Raw genomic sequence first — 24840 nt, forward strand, 5'->3', positions numbered from 1 at the left:
TCCAGAAATAACATTCATTTCTGCTTCACTTACCACGCAAAAGCCTTTGACTGTGTGGATCACAAAAAATTATGAAAAAAAAAAAAAATTATGGAAAATTCCATTTTTCTCCCCATCACTTATGGCAAATATATGGGGAAAAAACAGAAACAGTAACAGATTTATTTTCCTGGGCTCCAAAATCACTGTGGACCATGATTGCAACCATGAAATTTAAAGGCGCTTGCCCCCTAGAACAAAAGCTATGACAAACCTAGACAGCGTATTAAAAACTAGACATCACTTTGATGACAAAGATCTGTATAGTCAAGGCTGTGGTTTTTCCAGTAGTCCTGTATGGATGTGAGAGTTGGACCATAAAGAAGGCTGAGCACAAAAGAATTGATGCTTTCAAACTGTGGTGCTGGTAAAGACTCTTCAAAGTCCCTTGGATAGTAAGGAGATCAAACCAGTCAATCCTAAAGGAAATCAAACCTGAATATTCATCAGAAGGACTGATGCTGAAACTGAAACTCCAAAATTTTGACCACCTGATGTGAAGAGTCAACTCTTGGGAAAGACCCTGATGCTGGGAAAGATTGAGGGCAGGAACAGGAGGGGCTGACAAAGGATAAGATGGTTAGACAGCATCACTGACTCAATGGACATGAATCTGAGCAAACTCCAGGAGACAGGGAAGGACAGAGGAGTTTGGTGTGCCATAGTCCATGGGGCCGCAAAGAGTCTGACCTGACTTAGTGACTGAACAGCAACAACATTTGGGGCTAACTTGAATTGCACATTTTAAATGGGTGAATTACACGGTGTATGAATTGTACCTCAATAAATATCTTAAGAACTAAAAAAAAAATCTTAAAGAACAAAACCGCCACTGAAATTTAATACCAAACTGGATACTATCTTCATTGGAGGCAACCTTCACACAAAAGACACTTCCAAAAGAGGTGAATTTAGGCCACAATTTTCTCTATTTTAAGATAAACACCACATTTTCAAACAAGAGAATAAGAGTTCCTCCATAACATGGTGTCTCCTTGTCCCAACAATATCATAGGCCAGTATTCTACCCAATCCTCCACAGGAACTCCAGGAGTGGAAGGAAGGGGGTTTAGGGAGAGAACACTGAGCCAGTTTCAGAACGGTGTCAGGGACAGAGAATAAGGCCCAGCTGGGTGACAGCTGAAATACTGGTAAAAGAATCTTTCAGGTGTCTCTTAGCAAGTATAGCTATAGCGATGGTTATTAAAAGCTTCTGATGTATTGACATGCTTCATAAATTTATTATCACGATTGGATTTCATGATCCAATCATAAAGTGAAAGTAAAGTGTTAGTTGCTCAGTTGTGTCTGACTCTTTGCAACCCCATGGACTGTAGCCCGCCAGCCTCCTCTGTCCATGGGATTCTCCAGGCAAGAATACTGGATCGAGTTGCCATGCCCTCCTCCAGGGGATCTTCCCAACCCAGGGATCAATCATGGTCCCACCTTATTTCGATAAGCTTACATGTCACTGAGAGGATCATATATATGGCAAGAACCAAGTCCATCCTTGAAGATACCAAGAGCCCTAGAGTGAATACAACCTAATATCACATACTAATAAATATGTAAGAAACACAGAGTAAGAGAGAGACGTACCTCCCAGAGCATAGAGTAACTCCAGTGCTTGAACCATCGACTGTGCTGGAGGTGGCTGGAAGAAGCATAAATCCCCCAAGTTAATTTCATCAGGCACCAGCCATAACAAGGCGACTGTTTCCTGCTCAAACCCACTCTTCGCTTTAACACGCCCCAGACTTCCCAACCTCCACTCTGGAGATGTCCTTCCTCTCCCTCTCGGCACCCTTCCTACTCCTTGGTCTTCAATCTCAGCTTGAGTAAACATTTCCTTTGAAGCTTTCCCTCAGGCTCCACTCCCATCAGAAGAGATGGGTCCTTACCGTGACCTACCTTCTTGCTTTCCCTAAACTCTCATCAAAGATTTCTACTTTTTACCTCATGTCTCGACCTTCTAAGAAGCCCCATGATACTGCAGTATTGACGGACGATTCATCTTTGTACCACCCAGAGCTCTGCCCCAGGCCCTCCCTACAGGGACCAACTGACATCAGTTGGATTTGAACTTCTGGAAATAGAGAGAATGCTAGACAATCTGAAGTTTAACAAAGCTGATACTGTGCTTTCACTGGATCCTCACTGTCTTTTCTTTCCTTCCACGAACCTTTACTGAACACCTACTACTGTATGCAAAGCATCACTACTATCTCCTAAACGATTTCATCCATAAGCCACATAATAAAATTATAGTCCTTTTGCAAACTGCATAACTTTTTTCTAAATGCGTTCACAACAAATGTATTCTAAAAATATACTTTTGCAGGTGAGGAAAGTGAATAACAAAATGTAAGACATTTGAACAAGATCCTAGAGGCCACTGGTGGCAAAGCCAGAGACAGAACTCAGATCTCAGATCTCGTTTTTTCCACTCTGCCACACCCACTTGGAAAAGGAAATGGCAACCCACTCCAGTACTCTTGCCTGGAAAATTCCATGGACAGAGGAGCCTGGTAAGCTAGAGTCCACGGAATCGCAGAGAGTCACACACGACTGAGCAACTTCACCTCACACCCACTGGACTGCCAAGGAACAAAGGTGTACTTCTGGAAGCTGTGCTGACTGCAGGCACATCCTAACGAGGGCAGAACTAGACCTGACTCACGACACACCAGGGCTTCAACAAACCGCTTCGGACTAGATCACATAACTGATTCACTAGTCCTTCCCCAGTGCCCACGACATCCTACTTTACGAAGAGGAAACATACCCACAGCACCTAAAAGGGGGCTTGACCCGTCTTTACGCCGAGACTACACGAGTAACAGGAATGACCGAGCGCTGAATGAGGTTCTGAATAATTACAGAACAAAACAGACAGGCCCTCTTGGACTCCTTTTAATCCTTGGCCCTGTTTGCAGTCAAATCACCAGGCCTGATGAATTCTTCTCTTGGGATTCATCATCAATCAAAAAGCCCACACCTTTACCCCCTCCTCCCCCAATCACATCCAGAAGATTTTCACCTCAACACACACTTACTAGTATTTCTCTACGGCCTCATCTGATTGGAGATCACATAAAAACAGTTTTAATGCAGCTCGAAGGACTGTGTGCGTACAGTTTTAGTTTGCTTTTCTCACTGCCTGGTGTTCTGCTCCCACTGTTTCTTGTACTCATGGCCGCTTCACGGTGATGACCCTGGGACAGCTGCATGCTATCCAACAAGGTCATACACTATGAAATAAGCACCTTTCTTGCTACTGGGCAACTGAGTGGTTTTCAGTTCTTTGCTACTGTAATTATCACTGCTAAATATATAAAATTATATGCATCCTGTGATTTCAACTGTTAAAAAAAAAACCCCACAATTTCAGGGGAAAATAACCAGAAGGGAATATATGAAGATGTATTTATATGTATTTCCTTCGTTTCTCAGCTATCCAAAAGTTTATGATTTTCATTATTATAGTTTTTAATTTAATATAAAATGATACTATAATCATTATCCTACATATAAGTTATTTGTTTCTTTTGAATTATTTTCAGGAGAAAATTTCCCAAGAAGAAATACCAGGCATTGCTACAACTCATAATGTCAGAAAGTCCTCCATGAGGACTGAAATAGAATACAAAACCATTTCCCCCAAGTTGTGTCAGCTGGACTTTATCATTTTTCTTTATGTTTGATCATTCAATTAATGTAGAGTGGAACCACTATTTCAATTAGCATTTCTTTCTCCTAGAGAAGTCAAACATATTCCAATGTTGGTTACTATTTGCGCTGTTCATGCAACATCAGGGACTTTATCATCCAGGAATCTGGCCTAGTTACACACATCAACCAGGTCAGGATAGAATAGAGAGTCAAAAAACACAAGTTTTCAAGTCATAAAAATTCAAGAAGAAAACATGAGTGAGCATTTATTAACTGACTGAGATACGGGGAAGTGCTTCACAAGCACAAGAAAAGAAAATCACAGAGCAAAGGTGGAAAGACCTTGCTGTGGAAACGTTTACAGTGGCTGCACGTAACGAAACAATACCATACAAACAACTAGAAGAACTGTTTACAAGAAAGACTAGAGACAGAGATGAGCAGTTTTAACTAGTTAGGGCTTTAATAGTTAAAGGACTCTTAAAAATCACTAATAAACCTAAAATAGTTTAATTCCGAAGAAATTAAAGTGGCTGATAATGTTCCAGTGGTCATGTATGGATGTGAGAGTTGGACTGTGAAGAAGGCTGAGTGCCGAAGAATTGATGCTTTTGAACTGTGGTGTTGGAGAAGACTCTTGAGAGTCCCTTGGACTGCAAGGAGATCCAACCAGTCCATTCTGAAGGAGATCAGCCCTGGGATTTCTTTGGAAGGAATGATGCTAAAGCTGAAACTCCCGTACTTTGGCCACCTCATGCAAAGAGTTGACTCACTGGAAAAGACTCTGATGCTGGGAGGGATTGGGGGCAGGAGGAGAAGGGGACGACAGAGGATGAGATGGCTGGATGGAATCACCGACTCAATGGACATGAGTTTGGGTGGACTCCAGGAGTTGGTGATAGAGAGGGAGGCCTGGCGTGCTGCAGTTCATGGAGTCGCAGAGTCGGACATGACTGAGTGACTGAACTGAATTGATAATTGTTTTAACCTTATGAGAAATCAAAAAAGATAAGAGATAATATTTTTCCTTCTTTCTCCCACAAACCAAATTAGAAAAACTCTAAAAGAAGATAACACGGCAGGATGGGTGGCCAGTGAGTCAGGCATGCATGCACTATGCAAGCTTATACCTATATAAGGTATAAGCTTTATACTTATAAAGGAATTCGGCCATGTATCGAGGACCTACGAAATGATTATGGCCTTTGACCCAATAAACCCACTCCTGGAAATAATCAGAAATGCAATCCGCTGTAGGGACTTTCCCTGTAGCTCCACCATAGACCTCCTGGCTTCCCCAGTCGGGATACTTCTTTATCATGCCGACACACTCCTGGATCACTCCACCCCTCCCGACTCGCTAAAATCCCACCTGGGTTTCAGGTCTCGCCTCAGACATGACTTAACTGGGCTGCGGGCCTTTCCTGTGTCTCTCAGAGCACAGGACACAGACCCTGTCATTACTGCACTTACTCTCTCTCCCCCAACAGACAAGAACAGAAGTTGTCACCCTTGTCTGGCTGTTCTCCCCTAGGCCCTGCACATGACACCCGCGGCTAAGTGAAAAACACCAGAAAGGTAGCATGCTCTGTACCGATGTCAGCACCCCCCTGGGAGCATTCCAGTGTCCCGACGGCTGCAGATGGAAGGCAGGACTTACCGACATGAAGTGGAACCTGAGGACGCTGTCGATCCCCAGCGCCTTCAGCTGCAGGATGACGGGGGCCAGGTTGCTCCGCTGCATCTCAGGGACAGTGGACTGAGGCAGCTGGTCAAAGGCTTCCTCTGGGGATAGGAAATCAGAACTGTTTGGGATAAAATGTCACAATCAAATGTGACCATTCTGTCAAAGAAACGTTGTCCTTCTCTCACTTTAACGAGGGGCTCTAGGAGTCTAGGCTCAGACTCATATGATACTGTGATAGAACGCTGCTTCCTATTTAGGAAAGCCCTTTTTTTTTTTCAACTTTAGATAAATGTATTTTAACAATTTCAACTTTAGATAAATGTATTTTAACAATATGTCTTTATAAAAGTATGTCCTTTCACTTTAGAATGCTTTTTACAATGTGATTCTTGTTAGCAAAACATTAAAACAAAGCAACAAGTGTTACTGGGGGTGCCCTGTTTCCATTCCCTCTGCGAGGGACAGAGCCAAGGAGCCAAGGCCTATACATAAAAGCAAAGAACAATTTCAGGATAAATTACCAAACAAAACCAAATAACCAAATGTCTTTAAAATATTAAAAAAATGACCAAATCTCATAAAGACCAAAAATTGTCCAACTTTTTAAATCAAGCCAGGCACATACGTCACTCCCAGAATCCAATGCTGCCTCGAACGGATTAATGAATGCTTACACACACCATCAGGAACAAAAGGTGACCTCGAACAGGAAAAGGCACCACAGAGTTCAGGAGGCCAAGATGGGAGGGGCAGGAGCGGGGGGAGGGACAGAGACTCTGGGAAGCCTTTATAAAGAAGCTAGATAAAAAGGGTGAGGGAAAAAAACAGGGAGGAAGAGATTAAACCCTTTTCGTGTATATTCAGAAAGTCTATGGATCATTTAGAGAAGGATTATAGACAAAATCCTCCCACATCAGTCAACATTTTACCTGTGCACACCCTCCTTCACACAAAGGTGGCCTAGCTTCCAACAGAAATCTTTAATTAACCAGAGAAAAGTCAGAGCAGAACAAAAGGTGTCATGAAGAAACAGCACTATCACTGAAGGACTTAAAAAAAAAAAAACTTTAGTTTGACAAAAGACACAATAAATATTCTGTAAGCTGATTGATACAAATCGTCAAATGCATGAGCCCACCTGGAAGGTTCCGGGTAACAGGCAATGGCTGCTGCTGCTAAGTCGCTTCAGTCCTGTCCGACTCTGTGCAACCCCAGAGACAGCCCACCAGGCTCCCCAGTCCCCGGGATTCTCCAGGCAAGAACACTGGAGTGGGTTGCCATTTCCTTCTCCAAACAGGCAATGGCAGGAAGTTCCAAATGGGATATTCCCTTCAAGTTTCAAGAGCGTTTGTGGGGTAGCCTTTTGGTAGGATAACCACATTTTCCAAGCACACTGTGATCAGATAAGAAGACGATACTGATGAAGATGCTCATAGGAAGCAGGTGCTTCTTAAGAGTTCAAGGACACTTCGGTTAAGTTCAAGGACACTTGAGTCTACTGAGGACCAAGTACACAGGGCACTGGGCCCAGGGCTGCAGGAGCTGTGGGCCAACAGCTTTTGAGACATTTCCGTGATTCAGAGGGTCTGGGACCGAGATGAGGATCAGGCTAGGTCCCAGTGGAGGGTCCTCCCGAGGAGAAATGGAGGCTGAAGGGTGGACGGAGGACGGCTGAGGGGAGAAGGGATTTAGGGCACTGACACCCAGGAGCGGAAGCCAGGGACGAGGTGGACCCGCTGGGCAGAGGAAACAGCCCAGGGAAAGGGACCAACAGTGTGAGAAGCGGGTGCGGGAAGACAGAAGGGAGATTCAAAACAGAGAGTAGCGCAGCAGGGGTGCAGTGCAGGGTCAGTGCTGGTGGACAACGGGAGGAGACAAGCCAGAAAGTCCCGGAAGGATCTGGGAAACTGTTAAGGGTCAGAGGAGGTGGCGCCCTGCTCAGAGCTGTGATCTCTAGAAGCATTGGTGGAGGAAACCTAGAGGCTGGATCTGCTGTACCCCATTACTGTCAGCTGGTCTCCCCGCAACCTCACCTCCACTAAAGTTGCCCACACCCTTTACCCAAGTCCACTTGCCTATCTTTAGTCTACAGCCTGCTGTTTGATTTCACTGGGGCATGAGATGATGCTGGCCGTTTCCTCCTTAGAAGTAACTTTAGTTCCTCAGGTTAAATAAAGAATTACCATGTGACCCTGCAATTCTACTCCAAGCTGTACATCCAAAGGAATTAAAAACACAGACTAAGGCACACACACGTACATGCTTGTTCATAGCAGCGCTATTCACAACAGCCGAAAGGCAGAAACAACCGTCAACTGATAAACAAATTGTGGTACCTTCATACGATGGAATATTATTCAGCCATAAAAAGGAATAAAGTACTGATACACTTAAATGAACCTGGAAAACATTATGTTGAATGAAAGAAACCAGACACAAAATGTCACATTGTGTGAATTAATTTGTGAAATATCCAAAACAAATACACTCACCCCTTGGTACCCACAGGAGAATGATTCCAGGACACCCCTCTCCCCCACTGCAGACACCATAATCCGAGGATGCTCAAGTCCCTCACAGAAAATGGTACAGTATTTGCATATAACCTACACACATCCTCTGAATACTTTAAATCATCTCTATATTTACAGTTGGAGAAGGAAATGGCAACCCACTCCAGTATTCTTGCCTGGAGAATACCAGGGACGACGGAGCCTGGTGGGCTGCCGTCTCTGGGGTCGCACAGAGTCGGACACGACTGAAGCGACTCAGCATAGTATAGCATAGCATAGCATACTGACAGTACTTAATAGAACGTAAACACTATATGAACTGTTGCTAGTGTGTAAGCAACTTCAAGTGTTGCTTTCTGAAACTTTCAGGAATTTTTTTTCCAAATATTTTCAATCTGCAGTTGGTTGAATCTATGGATACAGAGGGCCACCTGACCATTCAAAATGACAACAAAGATTGCTGGTTGTCACAGGCTGGCAGCAGGGAGAAAAGAAGAAAGAAATACTGCTTAACAGGTAAGGACTTTTACTTTAGAGTGATAAAGATGTTTCCTAACTAGATAAAGGTGGTGGCTGCACACTGTGAAGATAATAAATGCCTGAACTGTTCAAGTTAAAAGGGTTAATTTCATGTTATGTAAATTTCACCTCAATAAAAAAAAAAATTTAAGTTTCCTGAAACTTCCTCTTCCCCATATTTCAGTTCGCCTTTGAAACTGGCTTTCCTCTTTCTATTTCCGTTATTCCCTCTTAATACCTTCAGTGGAAGAACCTTACCTCTCTGACTTCAGGTTCTGTATTCTCCCTCCCTTCCACGAATCCTTCTTACCCTGTTCCTCCCCTCCAAGTACTAGTACATTCCACTTCCTCTGCTTGCTGTGATGAAATCTAACCCCCGCTGCTATCCCCTCACCTGGATTAACTACTGAGTTGCCGGTAAGATCAGGCTCAATTATGGACTGTGAAGCCCTCCCCAGTAGGAATAACTCCCTGCTGTCTGCTTCCAAGGCTCATTCAGTTATGGCAACTATCACACCATAACATGCTAATCTGTTCATAAGCCTGCCTCCACCACCAGGCTGTCAGCAATGTGGCCTCAGACCGTATCTCAACTGGCTTTAGATTTCCATGCCTGGCACAGAGCAAGTGCTCTGTAAACATCTGTGAAAAAGAATAAATGATGTCAAGGACTGAACAAGGATGATGGTAATCTGAAAGGAAAGGAGAGATAAAAGGTAAAACCCCCGGATCTGGTTAAGTGACTGCAGAGGGATACTGGACAGAGGAGGGAATTAAAAATGATTTGAAAATTAAGTCTAGATAATTAAGAGAAACCTTGACACCGTCATCCACAGAAGAGAGGTACAATGAAGTAAAGAGCAGCTCTGGAGACCTCATTTTCTGCAGACAAGACTGCTGTTTAGTTGGAGAGAAAACTCCTTAAGGGCTAAGACCGTCTTCATTGTAATTTCCTGTTGCTCCTTCAAAGACAAGCATGGAGCAGGAGCTGACCAACTGCTATCAATGAGTCTCAGGAGAGACCCTACTGGTTCAGCTGTGCAAAGGTGCTCTGAACCAGAGGAAAGATGGAACCCACTGTGGGGCCCCACAGGATTCAAGGATCCCAGAATAAAAAAAAAATGCCACAGGATGCTAAGAGAATGTTAAGAAAGACAGAACAAGGGCCCAAGCTACATGTCACATGGCTGCTGACAGGCCAAGGCCCAGACTAGGTCAGAAAAGGGGTGGCAAATAATCGGTAATTCATGGGACTTCAATGGTGGTCCAGTGGAGTTAAGACTCCAGAGAAAACTCCTTAAGGGCTGGAGTTAAGTCTTAACTCTTAAGAGTTAAGTTAACTTAAGGGTTAACTTAAGGGTGGTCCAGTGGAGTTAAGTGAGGATTCTTAACTCCTCACTCCCAGTGCAGGGGGCCCTGGGGTGCCATCCCTGGTCGGGGAACTAGATCCTACATGTTCCAACCAAGAGTTCCCATGCTGCAACTAAAGATCCTGCATGCCACAACTAAGACTCCGTGCTGCCAAATAAATAAATATAGATTTTTTTAACTGGTCTAGCTTTGGCCAGTGAGGAACAGTAGCAAAGAAGGGCCATGTCTGGAGTGAGGAAGGTGGCGGGGGTCAGATTACAGAAGGCCTTGTGAGGGAGATCTGGGTCTTAAGTTCTGCTTAATAGGGGTAGATACCTGTAATATTCTCTGATGCCCAGGCTGACTAGGAGAAAGGCAAAACCCCTAAAAGAGAAAAGAGCCACATTTACCTGTATAAAGGCGGTAACATTTCCCTGAGCGGCTGCGGCCACTGCGTCCTGCTCGCTGGTTGGCTGATGCCTGGGACACTGGGACCACCACCAAGCACTCGATAGCTGTCCTGGGGTTGTAGGCCCGGAGCTTCACGAAGCCACAGTCAATCACATACACGATCCCGCTGATTGTGATGGAGGTTTCTGCTACATTGGTGGCCACGATCACCTAGGTTCCCCCACAGGAAGGAGAGTCAGGATAAAAGTGTTTTGGTTGTCTTCACTCTGAATAAACTAGTCAAAGTCCTAAAGATGTCAAGATATCTTCAACAGTGTAGAACCTGTGAGAAGCAGTTAGGTATCCTGGATGGACTAGGATGAATTTCATGCTCAGGGTGCCTTGGGTTTCAATTCTCCCTAAGCTTGGGACCTTGGACAAGTTCCTTAACCTCCTGAGCATGTTTGTTTGTTTCCATAATAAAATTTACCCTCTCCCAGGGTTCTTCAGCGGATTAAATGTGAAACATACATGAAATGATTATTAGAGCCTAGTACTTGGCTCAGAGCAAATATTCAACAAACATTAGTTTTTACCTTTTGTACAACTCAAGTGATGCACATAGCCACCTGTACCTGCCCTTTATTCGTGTTCTAACTGCTTTCTGAGGGTCTGCACTTTGCCAGGCACACTTTAAGGTGCTAGGAATGGACAATGGACGAGAGTCCACATTCCAGTGTGAATGTCTGGGTGGAGAAATAGTGAACATAAGACAGTGACGAACACCTGGACGAAAACGCAATAGGGTAATACTCTAGTATTACGTAGTGTTCAATATATACATCATGTTATAATATGTTAATAATGGAGCATGCTTACTTCAGGTTAGATGGCCAGGGAAAGCCTCTGTAAAAGATGATTTTAGGCTGAAACCTGAATAAAAAGCAGCAACCGGCCCTACATAGATCCAGGCAGAGGAAGGAGAAACAGCCGATGCAGCCACAGGCCAGGATAATTAAATAAAAGATGAGGTTAGGAGGGATGCAGGGACCCGATCATGCACGGTCTCTGGGCCACAGGAGGGGTTTGCATTTTATTCCAAGGGCGCTGAGTGCTGCCCCCTGGAGGGTGTGAAGCAGCAGGAGACATATAAATAGCACTTGGAACTTTGGTCGGGCACTTTTACTTAGATCATTTTACAAAATCTCCCTACTATTTTTATGTAGCAGAGTCACGATTTTATGCTATAAAACCATCTATCTAAAAGTTACTATTATTCATGTTTTACAGCTGAGAAAACCAGACCTCGGGGTTGAGTAACTCATCCCAGTGCACAGGGTAACCCAGGTCTCCTGACTGGATGGCTACAGTTCACGTTTGACTGGACAGACTTGAGCAAGCTCCATCCCAATGGCCAGAATGCCCTCTTAAAAGTGACCTGAAGTTGGGAGTGGAGCCTCAGACCAGCCGTCGCTCACCTACTGTGTTCCCTGCTACCTGCTGATAAATAGCTGCTGTAAGGCAACTCTGGGCCAGTGCTGTACCTTCCTCACCGGATGAAGGGTAAACAGCAGGACCCAGGCAGGGGACAGAGAGGAAACAAACTGGTTGCCTACTGGCTCCTTTAAACCAGTGCTTCTCATCACGCCCTTCCCCACCCCAATTTCAAGGCTAGGTATTTTTAAGCCACACCTTAAATTAACTGACTTAAATTTGGCTCTATAGGCAAACTGATTTTTCAAACACATGGCTGAGAAACCATTTTACAGTAGCTAATCTACTGTTTCTGACTGATCACAATTCACCAAGACAATCCTTTACACCAAGATACTGTTGTGTGATAGGGAAAGTCACCTACTCTGATAACTACTAAACTTTCTGTGAGGCAGGCTGAGAAATCTTTGCAACTCATTATTTATTGTGTGCTTTTATCCTTGTTTATGTTTTGGGGGGGGGGTTGGCTATGAAACTTAAGGGAAATTAGTTTCCCAACCAGGGATTGAACCCAGGCCCTGAGCAGCGGAAGAGCAGAGTACTAACCACTGGGCCACCTGGGAATTTCTTTCCGTTTGCTTTTAGCTCTGCTGCACAGAAATACAGACCTTAAGTTCTTTAAAATACCTTCCTATTTAGCAGGTTCTACTTCAATGTAAAATAAACCTTTCCAGTAGAGGCCAAGGGGGCACCAACATGATTACAGACAGCTGCAAACGCCCTTGGTCCCTGGGTTAGTCTTACCTTTCTGACACTGCGTGACACCCTTTCAAACACTTTCATTTGCTCAAAGGAGGGCAGTCCTGCATACATGGGGAGAATCCGGAGGTGTCTCTTCATCCCAGTCTGACCCAGTGCTCGAGCCTGCTCGATCAGCATTGACACGACAGTTTCCACCTCTTCCTAAAATCATCGAGATGGGGACCAAAGAAAACGAGGTCAGACCGAAGCATGTCATTTTATCCGACTGCAAGAAAATGTAGGATGGGGTCAGGACTATAAATCCAGTCAGATCTGTGACTGTCAAGAGTCCTCACACTCCACAGTGGGGTGGTATTTGATCAAATGCAACCGAACAATGGGGCCAAGGGGTGAAAAGTCGTGACTGTCCAATTAATTACTCAAGTCCACACTACCTGCAGTCAACAGAAGAATTTCTGATGCACCAAAACGACTATTTTACTGAGTTTTTTTTTTAATACACTGCAGCAAACTGTGTGGCATACACATGGACAAGCTGTGGCACACAGAATCGCTGTGAGCCTGTCCTAGAAAAGATTCCTGAACAATGGAAAATGCTTGCCAGTGGAAATGATTACAACTAGAGGGTAGTTCTGAACAGAGCTACAACCTTGAGTGAGCCTTTAGGCCTGTCTGGTTGTTTTTCCAGTGGTGTGCCAACCTGTTCCCTCCAGGGTGAGCTGCAAAGGTCACTGGGAAAAAGGTGCAGCAGCGACACAGAGGCGCAGCATGTGCCTCGTGCAGGATTCAATCCTGGCATCAAAACGGCCCACTGGCTTAGCTCTCGGATTTACTCTGGAATCAGCTGATAAATTTAAAACGTCTGGCAGACAGAACAGGCAGGAGCTAATGATTCTCTGGCAACTGAGTCAACAGATGAATGACATCAAACTGAACAATTTTTTAATGCAATCAAGTAACCACAAAGACAATAAAACATGAGACCGACAGCTAAGTAAAGTAATATGCCTCTGTATATATTTTGGTGCTGCTTTTTTAAAAGATTTTTTCATGGACGGAGGAGACTGGTGGGCTGCAGTCTATGGGGTTGCTAGGGGTCGGACACGACTGAGCGACTTCACTTTCACTTTTCACTTTCATGCATTGGAGAAGGAAATGGCAACCCACTCCAGTGTTCTTGCCTGGAGAATCCCAGGGACGGGGGAGCCTGGTAAGCTGCCATCTATGGGGTCGCACAGAGTCGGACACGACTGAAGTGACTTAGCATAGCATAGTGTAGTTGTATTTGGTACTGCCTTAACGTGTCTGTTCGCCAGAGGAAAAAAGGTTCAATGGAATTACCTGACCAGTGAGAAATGCTAATATGTCTCCATCTCCCTCAGTCTGGTGAATTTTCATCACAGTTTCTACGGTTGATTTGATGTAATCTGGAACAGGACTGAAAAGATGTATGAGATAAATTCATCACCAGAATATGTTCATTAATTACAGATCAATTACCTTAGTAATCTGCCAGCAAAGCCTTGTGAAAGTTCGTTTGCGCCTTCCCAGCAGATAATCGGCATATGAATAATTAAAATAAACATTCTTTTTTTAATGCAGAATTCAAATACAATCCATAATTACATGTAAACTACTATTTTTGGCTTTATTTGCAGAGACAGAAAAGCAATAAAGCCCGTGAAAACCGACGTCCTATCTTTAGCATGCAAAGATTCCCTGGCCAGGAAAAGTGGGTCTCTTGTCCCAGTGCTGAATTCCACATTCTTTCCATTTCCCCTCCTGACAACCAGCAGCATGTCTGAGGGGAGTGGATGGAGTGCAAGGGTGCCTGCCCCTCTAAAATGACTCAGAAGTCAGGCCCGTAACTCTCTGGATTTATCTGCCTCTGATTCAGGCTCCCAGTCTTCCTCTGTACAGTGAAAAGGAGTAGGAATTAGGATGACCCTTTCCTGTTCAAAGAGGCTCCTCCCGAAAAATGTCAGCCAAGGCCTTCCTGCTAAGATGTAGAGGGCTGAGAACCAACTGATTCAAATCACCAATACCACCCGAGTTGACAGTCTTGTAAAGCCCAGTTTGGACCGTTCTAGAGCCCTCCTCCCTGCAACCTTGTTCCCATTTTGCTCTTTGCTGCTGAGCCAGGGACCACAGAGTCATAGACCTGCACATCTGGAGGGAGACTTGAAATCCTGCAGCAATACTGAGGGAGGGTTCCAGAACATCCCATCAGTGACAAACATGCCCTTCCTCAGCAGCCTGGCGCACTGCCCTAGAAGCCGCAAGCAGACACAGCTGCTTCTCAGCCCACTGAACAGACCTGGTTTTCCAATCGCCCTGACTAAAAATGCAAGGACTGTCAAACCTCTGTAGATAAAAGATGTCCACTGGAAATGTCCGCCCTTCCACAGTAAGGATCACGCACGTATCCCTGGTTGGGTCACTGGTGTCATTGTGATTAAAGAAATCCCGAAATTTCTAAAAGAAATTAAAAAAAAATTCTTCATTGCTCAAATTAAAAAAAAAAAAGGTTCATAGTAACTCACGGAAAGAATGAAAATAATATAAAACTGGCAGAGCAGGGGGTGGGGGGATAGGGATTGGCTATACGTAATACAGACTAAGGATAACAAAATAATTATTCAAAAAATCATATTTTTATTCTTATAATTTTGGGGAGTCACATTTCACTGGCAGACTCTATTGAAGATTTGACAGAAATGATCAAGGTTAGATTTCCAAAGTGCATTCAGCTGTGAACCTAAGTCAACATGCAGCAGAGGGATTACTGATCTTACCCCACCCGCCCCCCGTCCCCCATACTGCATTTAACCACAGACTAGGTCAGAAGGTGTAACTCAAGTCAAAGGTGGATTACATCAGGCTGATGTGTATTTCTGTCTGGAAAGCACAGCTCTGACCACACACGTGATCACTGTATAAAGGAAACCTGTACGTCTGTGAATGGCAGGGATGTTCCTGGAAGTGCAATCTACAGGTCCTGTGTTTGCAGGACAAGAGTCCTCTCCCTCTTCATATGCCCCTCAGGAGGCAGCACTACACTCTGTATGGGCAGGTCAGCAATTCCCCACTTCTCCCACGCTCCCACAGGACCTCGCTGAGAGAAGTGGCTCTTGGCAATTCCACCCAAAGAGGTGGCCACGTTTCTTCAATGGTACTTGATCCCCAGGCCTGCAGTCTCTACGGAGGCCTGGTGGGAGAGCTCTTGACCTTCCCGGTCCCCTGAGGCCTGGCACGCGCTGCATTCTCCTCTCCTAGGAGGCCCACCCATGGGATCACCAGGCCTGTCTTCTTTCCTTCCCAGGTATCTCCCCTAAACACGTCCACGTCTGCTCCTGGAAACCAGGATCCAGGGGTGCCCTGAGAACCTGAATCGAGTACAACGTGAAAAGGCTTGGAGAAGCACTTCTAGAAGAGTCGACTAGATTGACTCCAAAATACCTGCATGCTACATGTCAACCTCCAAGTCACGTCTGAGAAGAGTAAACATAGACATAAAAGAACAAGCCTCAGGCCAAGAGAAGTACTGTGCTGTGCCATGAAGACCCATGCAGCTCCACCCTTCTTTCAGGTAAATTCCCTGCAAGTGACTTCAGCCTTCCTGTGTCCTATGGCATGCAAAGCATGGGCATGCTACAAGTGATGCACAAACGAGGGAGAAGGCACTGCTCCCCTCTCCCCCAAACAGTGAATAAGTCAAGGAGGAAGGTGTGCAAAAAACCAATCATAACATAAACCGAGCCTCAAGGACTGGATGACCAGAGAAGAGCTGCGAGTTACAGTCAGGGGAGGAGGAAAGGGCCCACAATGATGTGGTATAGGGACAGGGTCCTGGAGGTGGCCGGATCTCCTGGCTAAGCCTGAAAGGATGAGGAGGGCTATTACTGGTTGGGAAGGAGAAGAGGCGCACCCCTTCCAAGAATGACAGCAGAGATGTAAAGACAGAGAGTTACTCTTTTAAGAAATAAAACTCAGCATTAACTGAGGAGGCACAAGACTTTTGTCCTTAAGATCTTTATCTTTTATCTGTATTCGGAAGTATTAAACATATATACACAAAAAATTAAAGGCTAGAAAGCAAATAAACATAGTGTCAACAGCGTCTGCATCTTGAGGCAGAATGAAGGACCACCAGGAGTGAAATGAGCTCAGCCCACCAGGAAAAGAAGAGCTGAGAGCCAACTCTGAAAGCCAGGGGTCGTGCTGACACAGACACACACAAAGTGACTACGAGCAAGAGGCTCGTCTGTGACATGGAACACAAATGCGGTGCATGTCTGCGGGATCGCTCCCCTGCTCACCCGTTTCCTTCTCTGCTAGTGGCTCTGATCTGGCCCACAGGAGTGGACCCCTAGCAGCCTCGCCAACACGGCCTGCCCAGCTTTGGCCCATACAGAATGGTTCCAAGTGGGTACCTGACTACAATGGACCCCAAATTCCTTCTCTAAGAAAAATTATTCTCTCTTCAAGCATCTGGACTGTGACCAAAAAACCATGGATGAGTCAGTGATCATGTTTTCTGCCAGGTAAATGGAAGCCAATAAAAGAAAAAAAAAAAAATATACCATGTCATACAATGGTCAATAAATACTTCATAATTATACTCAGTCACATTCTAATTAAGTGCTGACTTAATTAGGCTGATATTAAGATACACCTAAACCAATGAAGGCGACTATTTGATCAGCCCCATCCAACTCCACTGGCCTCTGCCTCCCAGTCGCAGTCACTGGGTGTCTTGGACTGCAGCTTGGGCCACCCCAGGCCCCGAGCGAAACCAGAGCAGGTGGCATCGATCCCTCCAGGCACTGGAGTTAGCAATGAGTCTGCTGCCCACAGACTCAACAGCCAGGAGACAAGGGAGGTGTTCCAGCATCCCTGGGCCTCCAAGTGAAAATACTACCTGAGCCACGCCCCCCCATTCACCACTCTCACACACTCCTCCTCTCTTGTCCACTTCAGCCCATTCCCTCCTCTTCTTCGCCCTCTTACTCCCACCTGGGAACTCACATTCCATACCCCACGTGCATCCACACCCACCCACGTCTCCCCTCATGCGCACACAAACACCCCTCACTCCTCCTCACTCGCCAGGCCAGAAAGGGATGAAGAAATCAATGACCCGGGTCCACTCAAGACTCTGCTGAAAGTTGCTGACATCTGGCAACCCTTGCATCCTAGCACACCCAAGGCTGACACAACTCCTACATTCCACCCTCCCACCTAAAAATATCACTCCCAGGAAGTGCATCACTATGGACTATGGCAGGCAGAATGGAAAGAAGCTATGTTTTTCCATCTCTGTGCCACACTAAAGACAATGAAAGGCAACTGTAAGCAATAAATATTACTGATGATTCAAAGACTTGGACATTAAAGATTTTACCCACAATAAAAACTATTGGAAACAATTTCAAAAAGGGGGTCGTGGTAAAGATAAGAGGTAAAATGGAGATGATGTTCTGGACAACTCAGTCATGGAAGAGGTTGACAGGAGATGAGGTTAAAATAGCATTCCATCAGGGATCACAGGTGAAGGGCATAAGAATTCATTAAAGAGGGCAACAGAGAGCTTTAACCCCAAAGTTATGGTGGGCAGACCTAAGACAACAGACTCCTACACCATGAGACGGTCCAAGAAACCTGTCAGGCAGCATGCAGACCTCTCTCTCAGCCAGGCTGACTTTTTTCTCCCTCCAAGTTGTTCTGTATCCTGGAAGCCACTCGGAGACCAGAAGCGAGGCCCTTTTATCTCAGCTGATTATGGAACTGGCCTCCTGACTGTGATCGCCACATCTGTTTGTGTCTCTTATACAGCACCAGCGTGATCTTTCTAGAACTCAAATATGGGACTTCCCTGGTGGTCCAGTGGTTAAGAATCCACCTTTCAATGCAGGGCACGGGGGTTCAATCCCTCGTCTAAGATGCCACTTGCCACAGAGCAACTAAGCCCACGCGCCGCAGCTACTGACGTCTGCACGCCTAGAGCCAGTGCTTCACAAGAGAAGCCACTGCAGCGGGAAGCCCGCATACCACAACTAAACAGCAGCCACCGCTACTGAGTAACTAGAGAAAGCCTGCACGCAGCAACAAAGACCCAGCTCGGCCAAAACAAAACCCCACAAATGTGGTCAAGTCACTGCCAAGCCTCACACATGCTAGGGCTACTGACCAGTGGAAGGGTGGAGTTCACGTGGCCTGTGGGGTCCCCCCATCATCTGACCCCTACCAGACTCTCCCATTTGAATTTCCCATCGCTTTCCACGCAATCAAAATTCATTCAACCCACAGTCCCTACTCTGTGCCGGACACTGTCTCAGATGAAAGGGATAAAATAGAGTAAGACAGTCAAAGTCCCAGTCTTCACAGTGTTTACATTTTAGTGATGGGAGACATACAATCAACAAACACCCAGATATGCATATGATGTTAGCAAAGGAGAAGGGCTAAACAGAAACGAGGAGGAGAGCAAGAGAATGAAGAGCGACAGGGGCTCAGTTGCAGACAGTGGTCTGGGAAGGTTCTCTGGGAGCTAATACCTGACCAAGACTGGAAGGAAATGAGTACCAGGCCATGAGAACATCTGAAGCAAAAACGGTCTAAAAAGAGGGCTTCCCCACCAAAAGCAGAAGCATGCGTCAACTTATCTGAGGAAAAGCAAGGTGAGGCTGGAGTGTAAGGAGCACTGGAAAAACTGAAAGGAGACAGAGGGGTGACTGCAGGCAGGGGGACAGATCACCCCCCAGCAGGTGCTGCACGCGAGATATGGCTCCCGCCTTACACGTGACCCACAGCCCTCTGAACACGTTTCAGGCCCCTGTGGTTCTCTGCATGCCTAGGACTCCTTCCCCACCCCACAAATCTAGCAGACTTGTGCGCATCTTTCCAACCTAGGTGGGATGTCTCTCCTCCATGAAAGCTTCTGGACACCCTCCAGCTGGCTAGAGAGAAAGCACCCCCTCCCTGGCTGTCTCAGCACCTTGAACAAACTGAACGGCAAACACCTATTTATGTGTCTGCTTCCCTGACCAGTCAGGCAGTGTATGAATCACCTGTAGCCAGCACTGTGCTTCTGTGCTTTGTGTGTGTGTGTGCGTGTGGTCTGCATGTGCATATACAGCAAGTGGTCAAAATTATGTGTTGAGCTGAACTGCTGTTTGAACTAAAATATTAGTTATTAAGAGAGAAAAATAAGGGGGAGGGGGTTGGGGGAGGGACAGAGTGGGAGGTTGGGGTTAGCAGATGTTAGCATTTATATATAGAATAGATAAACAACAAGGTCCTACTACTTAACACAGAGAACTATATTCAGAATTCTGTAATAAACCATATGGAAAGGAATATTAAAAAAAGTGTGTGTATGTATGTATACATACACACGTATAATTGAATCACTTTGCTATATAGCAGAAATTAACACAACACTGTCAATCAACTTATTTCAATAAAAAAATTTTTAATAGTGAAAACTAATGTACATTTAGACATAAAAAATTGTAATGTGAAAATTACTATATGTACAGGGAAAACTTTAATTGTATCCCTCAAATCTAAATATAAATCCTGAAGTCATAAATTCAAGAAGTATTTGGGAGAATGGCACTGAAACATGTAAAATATCATGTATGAAATGAGTTGCCAGTCCAGGTTCGATGCACGATACTGGATGCTTGGGGCTGGTGCACTGGGACGACCCAGAGGGATGGTATGGGGAGGGAGGAGGGAGGAGGGTTCAGGATGGGGAACACATGTATACCTGTGGTGGATTCATTTTGATATTTGGCGAAACTAATACAATTATGTAAAGTTTAAAAATAAAATAAAATTAAAAACAAAACAAAAGAAGTATAGCCTCCTGCTGAAAAGAGTAATAAAAAGAAGCTGCCTGTGTGGGGGAAAACATAGCATGTAGAGAAACAAGACAATAGGTAATTATGAACTCAATTAATTACAGGCTATTTCCACCCACAAGCTGAAAAGGAATTTCCTCCAATGACGAAATCTAGGACATCAGATGGCCCATAAGGAAGGCAGGCCATCCTGCCGAAGATAAGCTCCAGCTGGAGGCAGCTTCCCAAGGACATGACCAACAATCCCCACGCTGACCGGGGACAGAGGGCGACAGTGGACGTGCTCCCACCTCTGCATCCAAAGTGGCCGAAGCCACAATCAGCCGAAGATCCCCTCGCTTCTTCTGAATCTAAAAGAGAAGGCGTGCGGAAAAACAATGGTAACACTGTGACACAGATGAGATAATCTGATATCTGAAATTTATTACAAAATAATCCAATGTGTGGAGGAGGATGGGGGGTTGGGGAGGAGCTTAAAGATGAAACAAGACTGACCACAAATTGGTAACTGTTAAGTAACAGATGAAAAGGCAGTTCATTATACTATTCTTTCTAATTGTGTGAGTGATAAAAATTTTCCAGAACAAAAAAATTAGAAAAGAAAAAAGAAAGTATAAAGGAGCTTTAAGACACAAATTTGAATTTACCAAAAGTAAAACCATTTTTTTTCCTGACACCTGGGTCTCTGAATAGTCAGAATCTGTGTATATACACTTAGAGTGTGAAAAATCAAACAATAAATAACACCCAGACAGAAATATAGATAAAAGATATTAACAGTTATTCAAAGAAAAAGATGAGCAATGGTCATAGGAGAAATGATCAAATAAATTATAGTAAAAAAAATGTAACAATGAGATTATTGTTTCATCCTTCACATTGGCAAGGATTTATTTTCAGTGTTCAGTGTTCACTCAAAGATTCAGTGAAACAGGCCCCCTTGTTATACCATTCCTGAGAAGGTAATAACAGAGTGGGATAATCCCTCACAAGTATCAAAAAGTTTAAATCTTTGGCCAAGAAATAAATTAATAATGAAGACAGCAGCAGCAGCAGCTAGCATATAGTAAGCCATGTGCCATTCCAAGTCCCTGCATACAGCTGTGCAGCACGTGCACTGCACAGAGAGGCGAGGGGCCCTAAAACCCAGCCCACCCTCCCCTCACTCAGCTGCAGACATCCTCCCAATGGGAAAGGCACCTCACTCTCTATTCACGGCCCTGTGTCAGGCACCATCCTAAACATTTTACGTTACCTAAGTTTCACAACAATGATGTTACAGGGCAGCTCTAAGAGAATGCTTAAAGGTTCTGCCCACTGCGGTAGCCACTAGCTGCATGTGGCCAGAGAGTCCTTGAAATACAGCCAGTGGGACTAAAGAAATGAATTTTTTATTTTATTCTGTTTCAACTAATTTAAATCTAAAGTGGCTAGTGGCTATCAGATAGGAAAGTAAAGCAACACAGAGAAAGAAAAACTTGGTATCAGCCCCATCTGAGCGATGAGCAAATTCAGCAGAGTCAGAATTGAACCCAGGTAGTCTGACCCGGAATTCAAGCTTTTAATCACCCTGCTCTAGTCTCTGGGGATCAGAAATTTCCCCAAAGAAAACAACCAGAAAATATAGGAAGGGAGAAGAGGATGCAAGTAAGGTTGAAACAAAACTGGCCATGGGTTATAACTGCTGAAGCCAGGTTATGGGCACATGGGGGTCCTTAAACCCTTCTCTCTACTCTGGGATATGCTTGAAATCTATAATAAAAAGCAAAAGACAGAAAAGAAACAGAAATCCAACAGATTTAACTTCAAGGGTGCTTCCTGCAACATTATGTAAAATATTTCAAATCTGGAAGCCATATAAATGCCTAGCTGTAATCGAGGTGTCAAATACTTTATGGTACAGACACGTGACTATATAGCCATTAAAAATGTCTTTAGAGAATATTTAATGACAGAGGAAAATGATCCTTATGCAACACTAAGAGAAGTATGCAAGATACAAGTGAGCACAACAACCCAATCCCCACTGGGCCAAAACAGGTGCATAAACAGACACCCAAAGGAGAAAGAAGAGAAGGAAACGTTCCAAAACTCTTAACGTAACTGTCTCTGCATGAGCAGGGTGATTGACAATTTCCATTTCTTTCCTCTGCATTTTGTTGAATTTTCTAAACTGCTACAATGACTTTCCTGATCAAACAACAAACAAAACAAAAACACAAAACCGGAAGTCTGGCAGTAAAGCCATATACCTTTTTCAGCAGACCAATGGCAATGTCGGTGTACAAGGTCCTCTCGTGGGCCTCATCCAGCATGATGGCACTAGAATCAGAGGGACAATCTCAGTGGGCATTAGAGCAGCCACCACACAAGCCCATCCAGACATTAAAGGGACTGCTGGGGATTTAGCCCCCATCTGATCACCGTGCAGCAAAAAGTAACACCAAGTACCTCCTCTTTGACAAGCCAGTAACTCAAAAGCTAATAAAAATGGCCACATCAACTTTTCTTGGTAGAGAAAATGCTCTTATTTATTGCTACTTTTAAAGTTTTACCACCAATGCTGGATCCCAACAGAATCTAATACATGATTTTAAATTCCAATATAACATATAGCCCCATTGAGCACATAAAAATTCAGATAAGGCCCAACCACCCAAAGACTAAAAATCTGCATAAAACAGCACGAAGAGGCACCTGGTCATGGCTATGCCACATGTGTACCAGGGAGTCAAATATGACATCCTTCCCCAGGATACACAGAGCCTGAGTGGATCATTTTGTACAATGAGCGATGGACGGGGACCCACAAGGAGACGGAAAACGTGAATAAGTATTTGGGCTCTGCACGTTACATGCAGCAAATCGCTGCCCAGTTTTGTGCTGTGCCTCTGTAGTCACCCTCCAGCAAGATAAAAACAAGTCAACAGATCGTTCAAATAAGGACAGGGATTTTAATGAGCCCAGTTTTGACTCCATATATTCTGAAAAGAACATCAAAGGTCACAACAGTCAAAGGAAGGAGAGAAGCTTTGGGAAAGCTGAGTGTGGTCACGAATCCCAGCTATTAAAACAACTTCTCCTCAATCTACTCATGTATTTTTGAAACTGTAGGAAATTTATCAAAGGAAAAATACACTTACCTGTATTTTGTTAATAATGGATCAACCATCATTTCCCTGACCAGCATCCCATCGGTCAGAAACTAAAACACAGAAACACAAAGGTTTAGAAATGATTCATTTACACTGTATATTCATAACTTTCCTTCAAAGAGTTCAAGTCCAACTAAACACATACAACCTCATCACCAGTGTGTGTATAAGACAATTCCCACCAAGGACTATGAGAAAATACCCCCAAATTTTGGTTATCAAGCACTGGAATGGTTTCCAAACAAGATATTGAACACAGGACCCTCGGTAAGAGCTAGCAACTCTATTAGCAAATTTCACCTGCATTTGCTCTGTGAGTTTTGACTAAGCCCCGTTTCCTCTGAGCCTGGACCACAGGTACTGGCTATGAATAGACAGGGAAGACAAACCTGGGTCTGCCCAGGGGGTTCACTGAGTCAGAGATCACACTTCCTACAATGTCCCAAGGACCACAGACTTGCAGCTCTTGAGGTTATTAACCTCAACTTCAATTGATATTATTTTAGGAAGGCTGACTGGGGCTGTGGTTAGGAACACAAGCTGTCACATCCAGCAGCTGGGTCAGATCTCTGTTCTTCTTCTTACTAGCTGTGTAAACCCTGGGCAAGTTACTTACCTTCTCTGAGCCCAGCTCCTCATTTGTAAAATGGAGAAAATAAAAGTATCTGTCTCGCAGAGTTACTATGAGAATTAAGTGAGAGAGTACAGTGCACATGTACAGGGCTTAGCAAGGGCCCCAGCACACAGAGAGAGCTCAAGAATGTCGATTATTAATATTACCGTTAAGGATTAAGGAGTGTTTATGAATATGCTTCAGAAAAACGCAGTTAACAACTAGATGCTGTTATTCTCATCCCAAAACAAGTCCGTCTTTAACAAAGCTAAACATTTCCCTCACAGGCTATATCTTAGTACTTTTCCTTTTTGTTTTGCTTTTTAAAGCATATTTTTCTTGGACCTGATGCGAGCTGCCACACATACACACAGGAGTGCAAGTGAGAAGGCGCCACCAGTGAGAGCCCACCAGCCGGGGACTGAGTGCCTGGAAACCTACCAATGGAACACAGGACTTTTCATAAAAGACTCTCTCAAGAGTCATGTGATCATGGAATTCACTAAAAGCTGTCTAAAAATTAGCTAGTGTAAATGTATTTGGTGGTACAGAAGAATAAATCCCTTACCTAGCAAAATGAATGTCAAAAGAAAGAAAATACAGACCATTTAGAAAACAAGTTCCACATTTTTACAAATTACTGCATTTAGACCATCTATTTTCAGTTCCTTTGCAGCAACCTGAGAGGTAACTGAGATTCTAATAACCAATGTTTATTTCATCAAACCATTTTTTTTTAATTTAAAGTTTTTATTACTGAAGTATAGTTGATGTACAATATTATGTAAGTCACAGGTGTACAATATAGTGATTCACAAGTTTTAAAGGTTATGCTCCA

At 44.3% G+C, this 24840-nt stretch overlaps 1 protein-coding gene across 9 annotated transcripts in view; it reads right to left on the reverse strand.

The window, feature by feature from the left end:
* The window catches only part of DHX35 (DEAH-box helicase 35), a 69824-nt gene that overhangs the window by 18235 nt on the left and 26749 nt on the right, over positions 1 to 24840 (reverse strand). For 6 of the 9 annotated variants that reach the window (XM_086331849.1, XM_086331845.1, XM_086331847.1 and 3 more), the window contains 9 exons: positions 23378 to 23439; positions 22487 to 22556; positions 20525 to 20584; positions 14729 to 14841; positions 13708 to 13804; positions 12409 to 12567; positions 10191 to 10401; positions 5372 to 5496; positions 1639 to 1693 (listed from right to left, as the gene is read on the reverse strand). In XM_086331849.1, coding sequence (XP_086187975.1) covers positions 1639 to 1693; positions 5372 to 5496; positions 10191 to 10401; positions 12409 to 12567; positions 13708 to 13804; positions 14729 to 14841; positions 20525 to 20584; positions 22487 to 22556; positions 23378 to 23424 — 937 coding nt within the window. In that variant the 5' untranslated portion in view covers positions 23425 to 23439. Of the gene's footprint in view, positions 1 to 1638; positions 1694 to 5371; positions 5517 to 10190; positions 10402 to 12408; positions 12568 to 13707; positions 13805 to 14728; positions 14842 to 20524; positions 20585 to 22486; positions 22557 to 23377; positions 23440 to 24840 lie in introns of all 9 variants that reach the window. The other 3 variants (XR_015139046.1, XR_015139045.1, XR_015139047.1) reach the window with 3 other exon arrangements.

The sequence above is a fragment of the Bos grunniens genome, chromosome 13 (genome assembly GCF_055505025.1).
Source record: "Bos grunniens cultivar Pamir isolate PY7600 chromosome 13, Bosgru_T2T1.0, whole genome shotgun sequence".
NCBI lineage: Eukaryota > Metazoa > Chordata > Mammalia > Artiodactyla > Bovidae > Bos > Bos grunniens.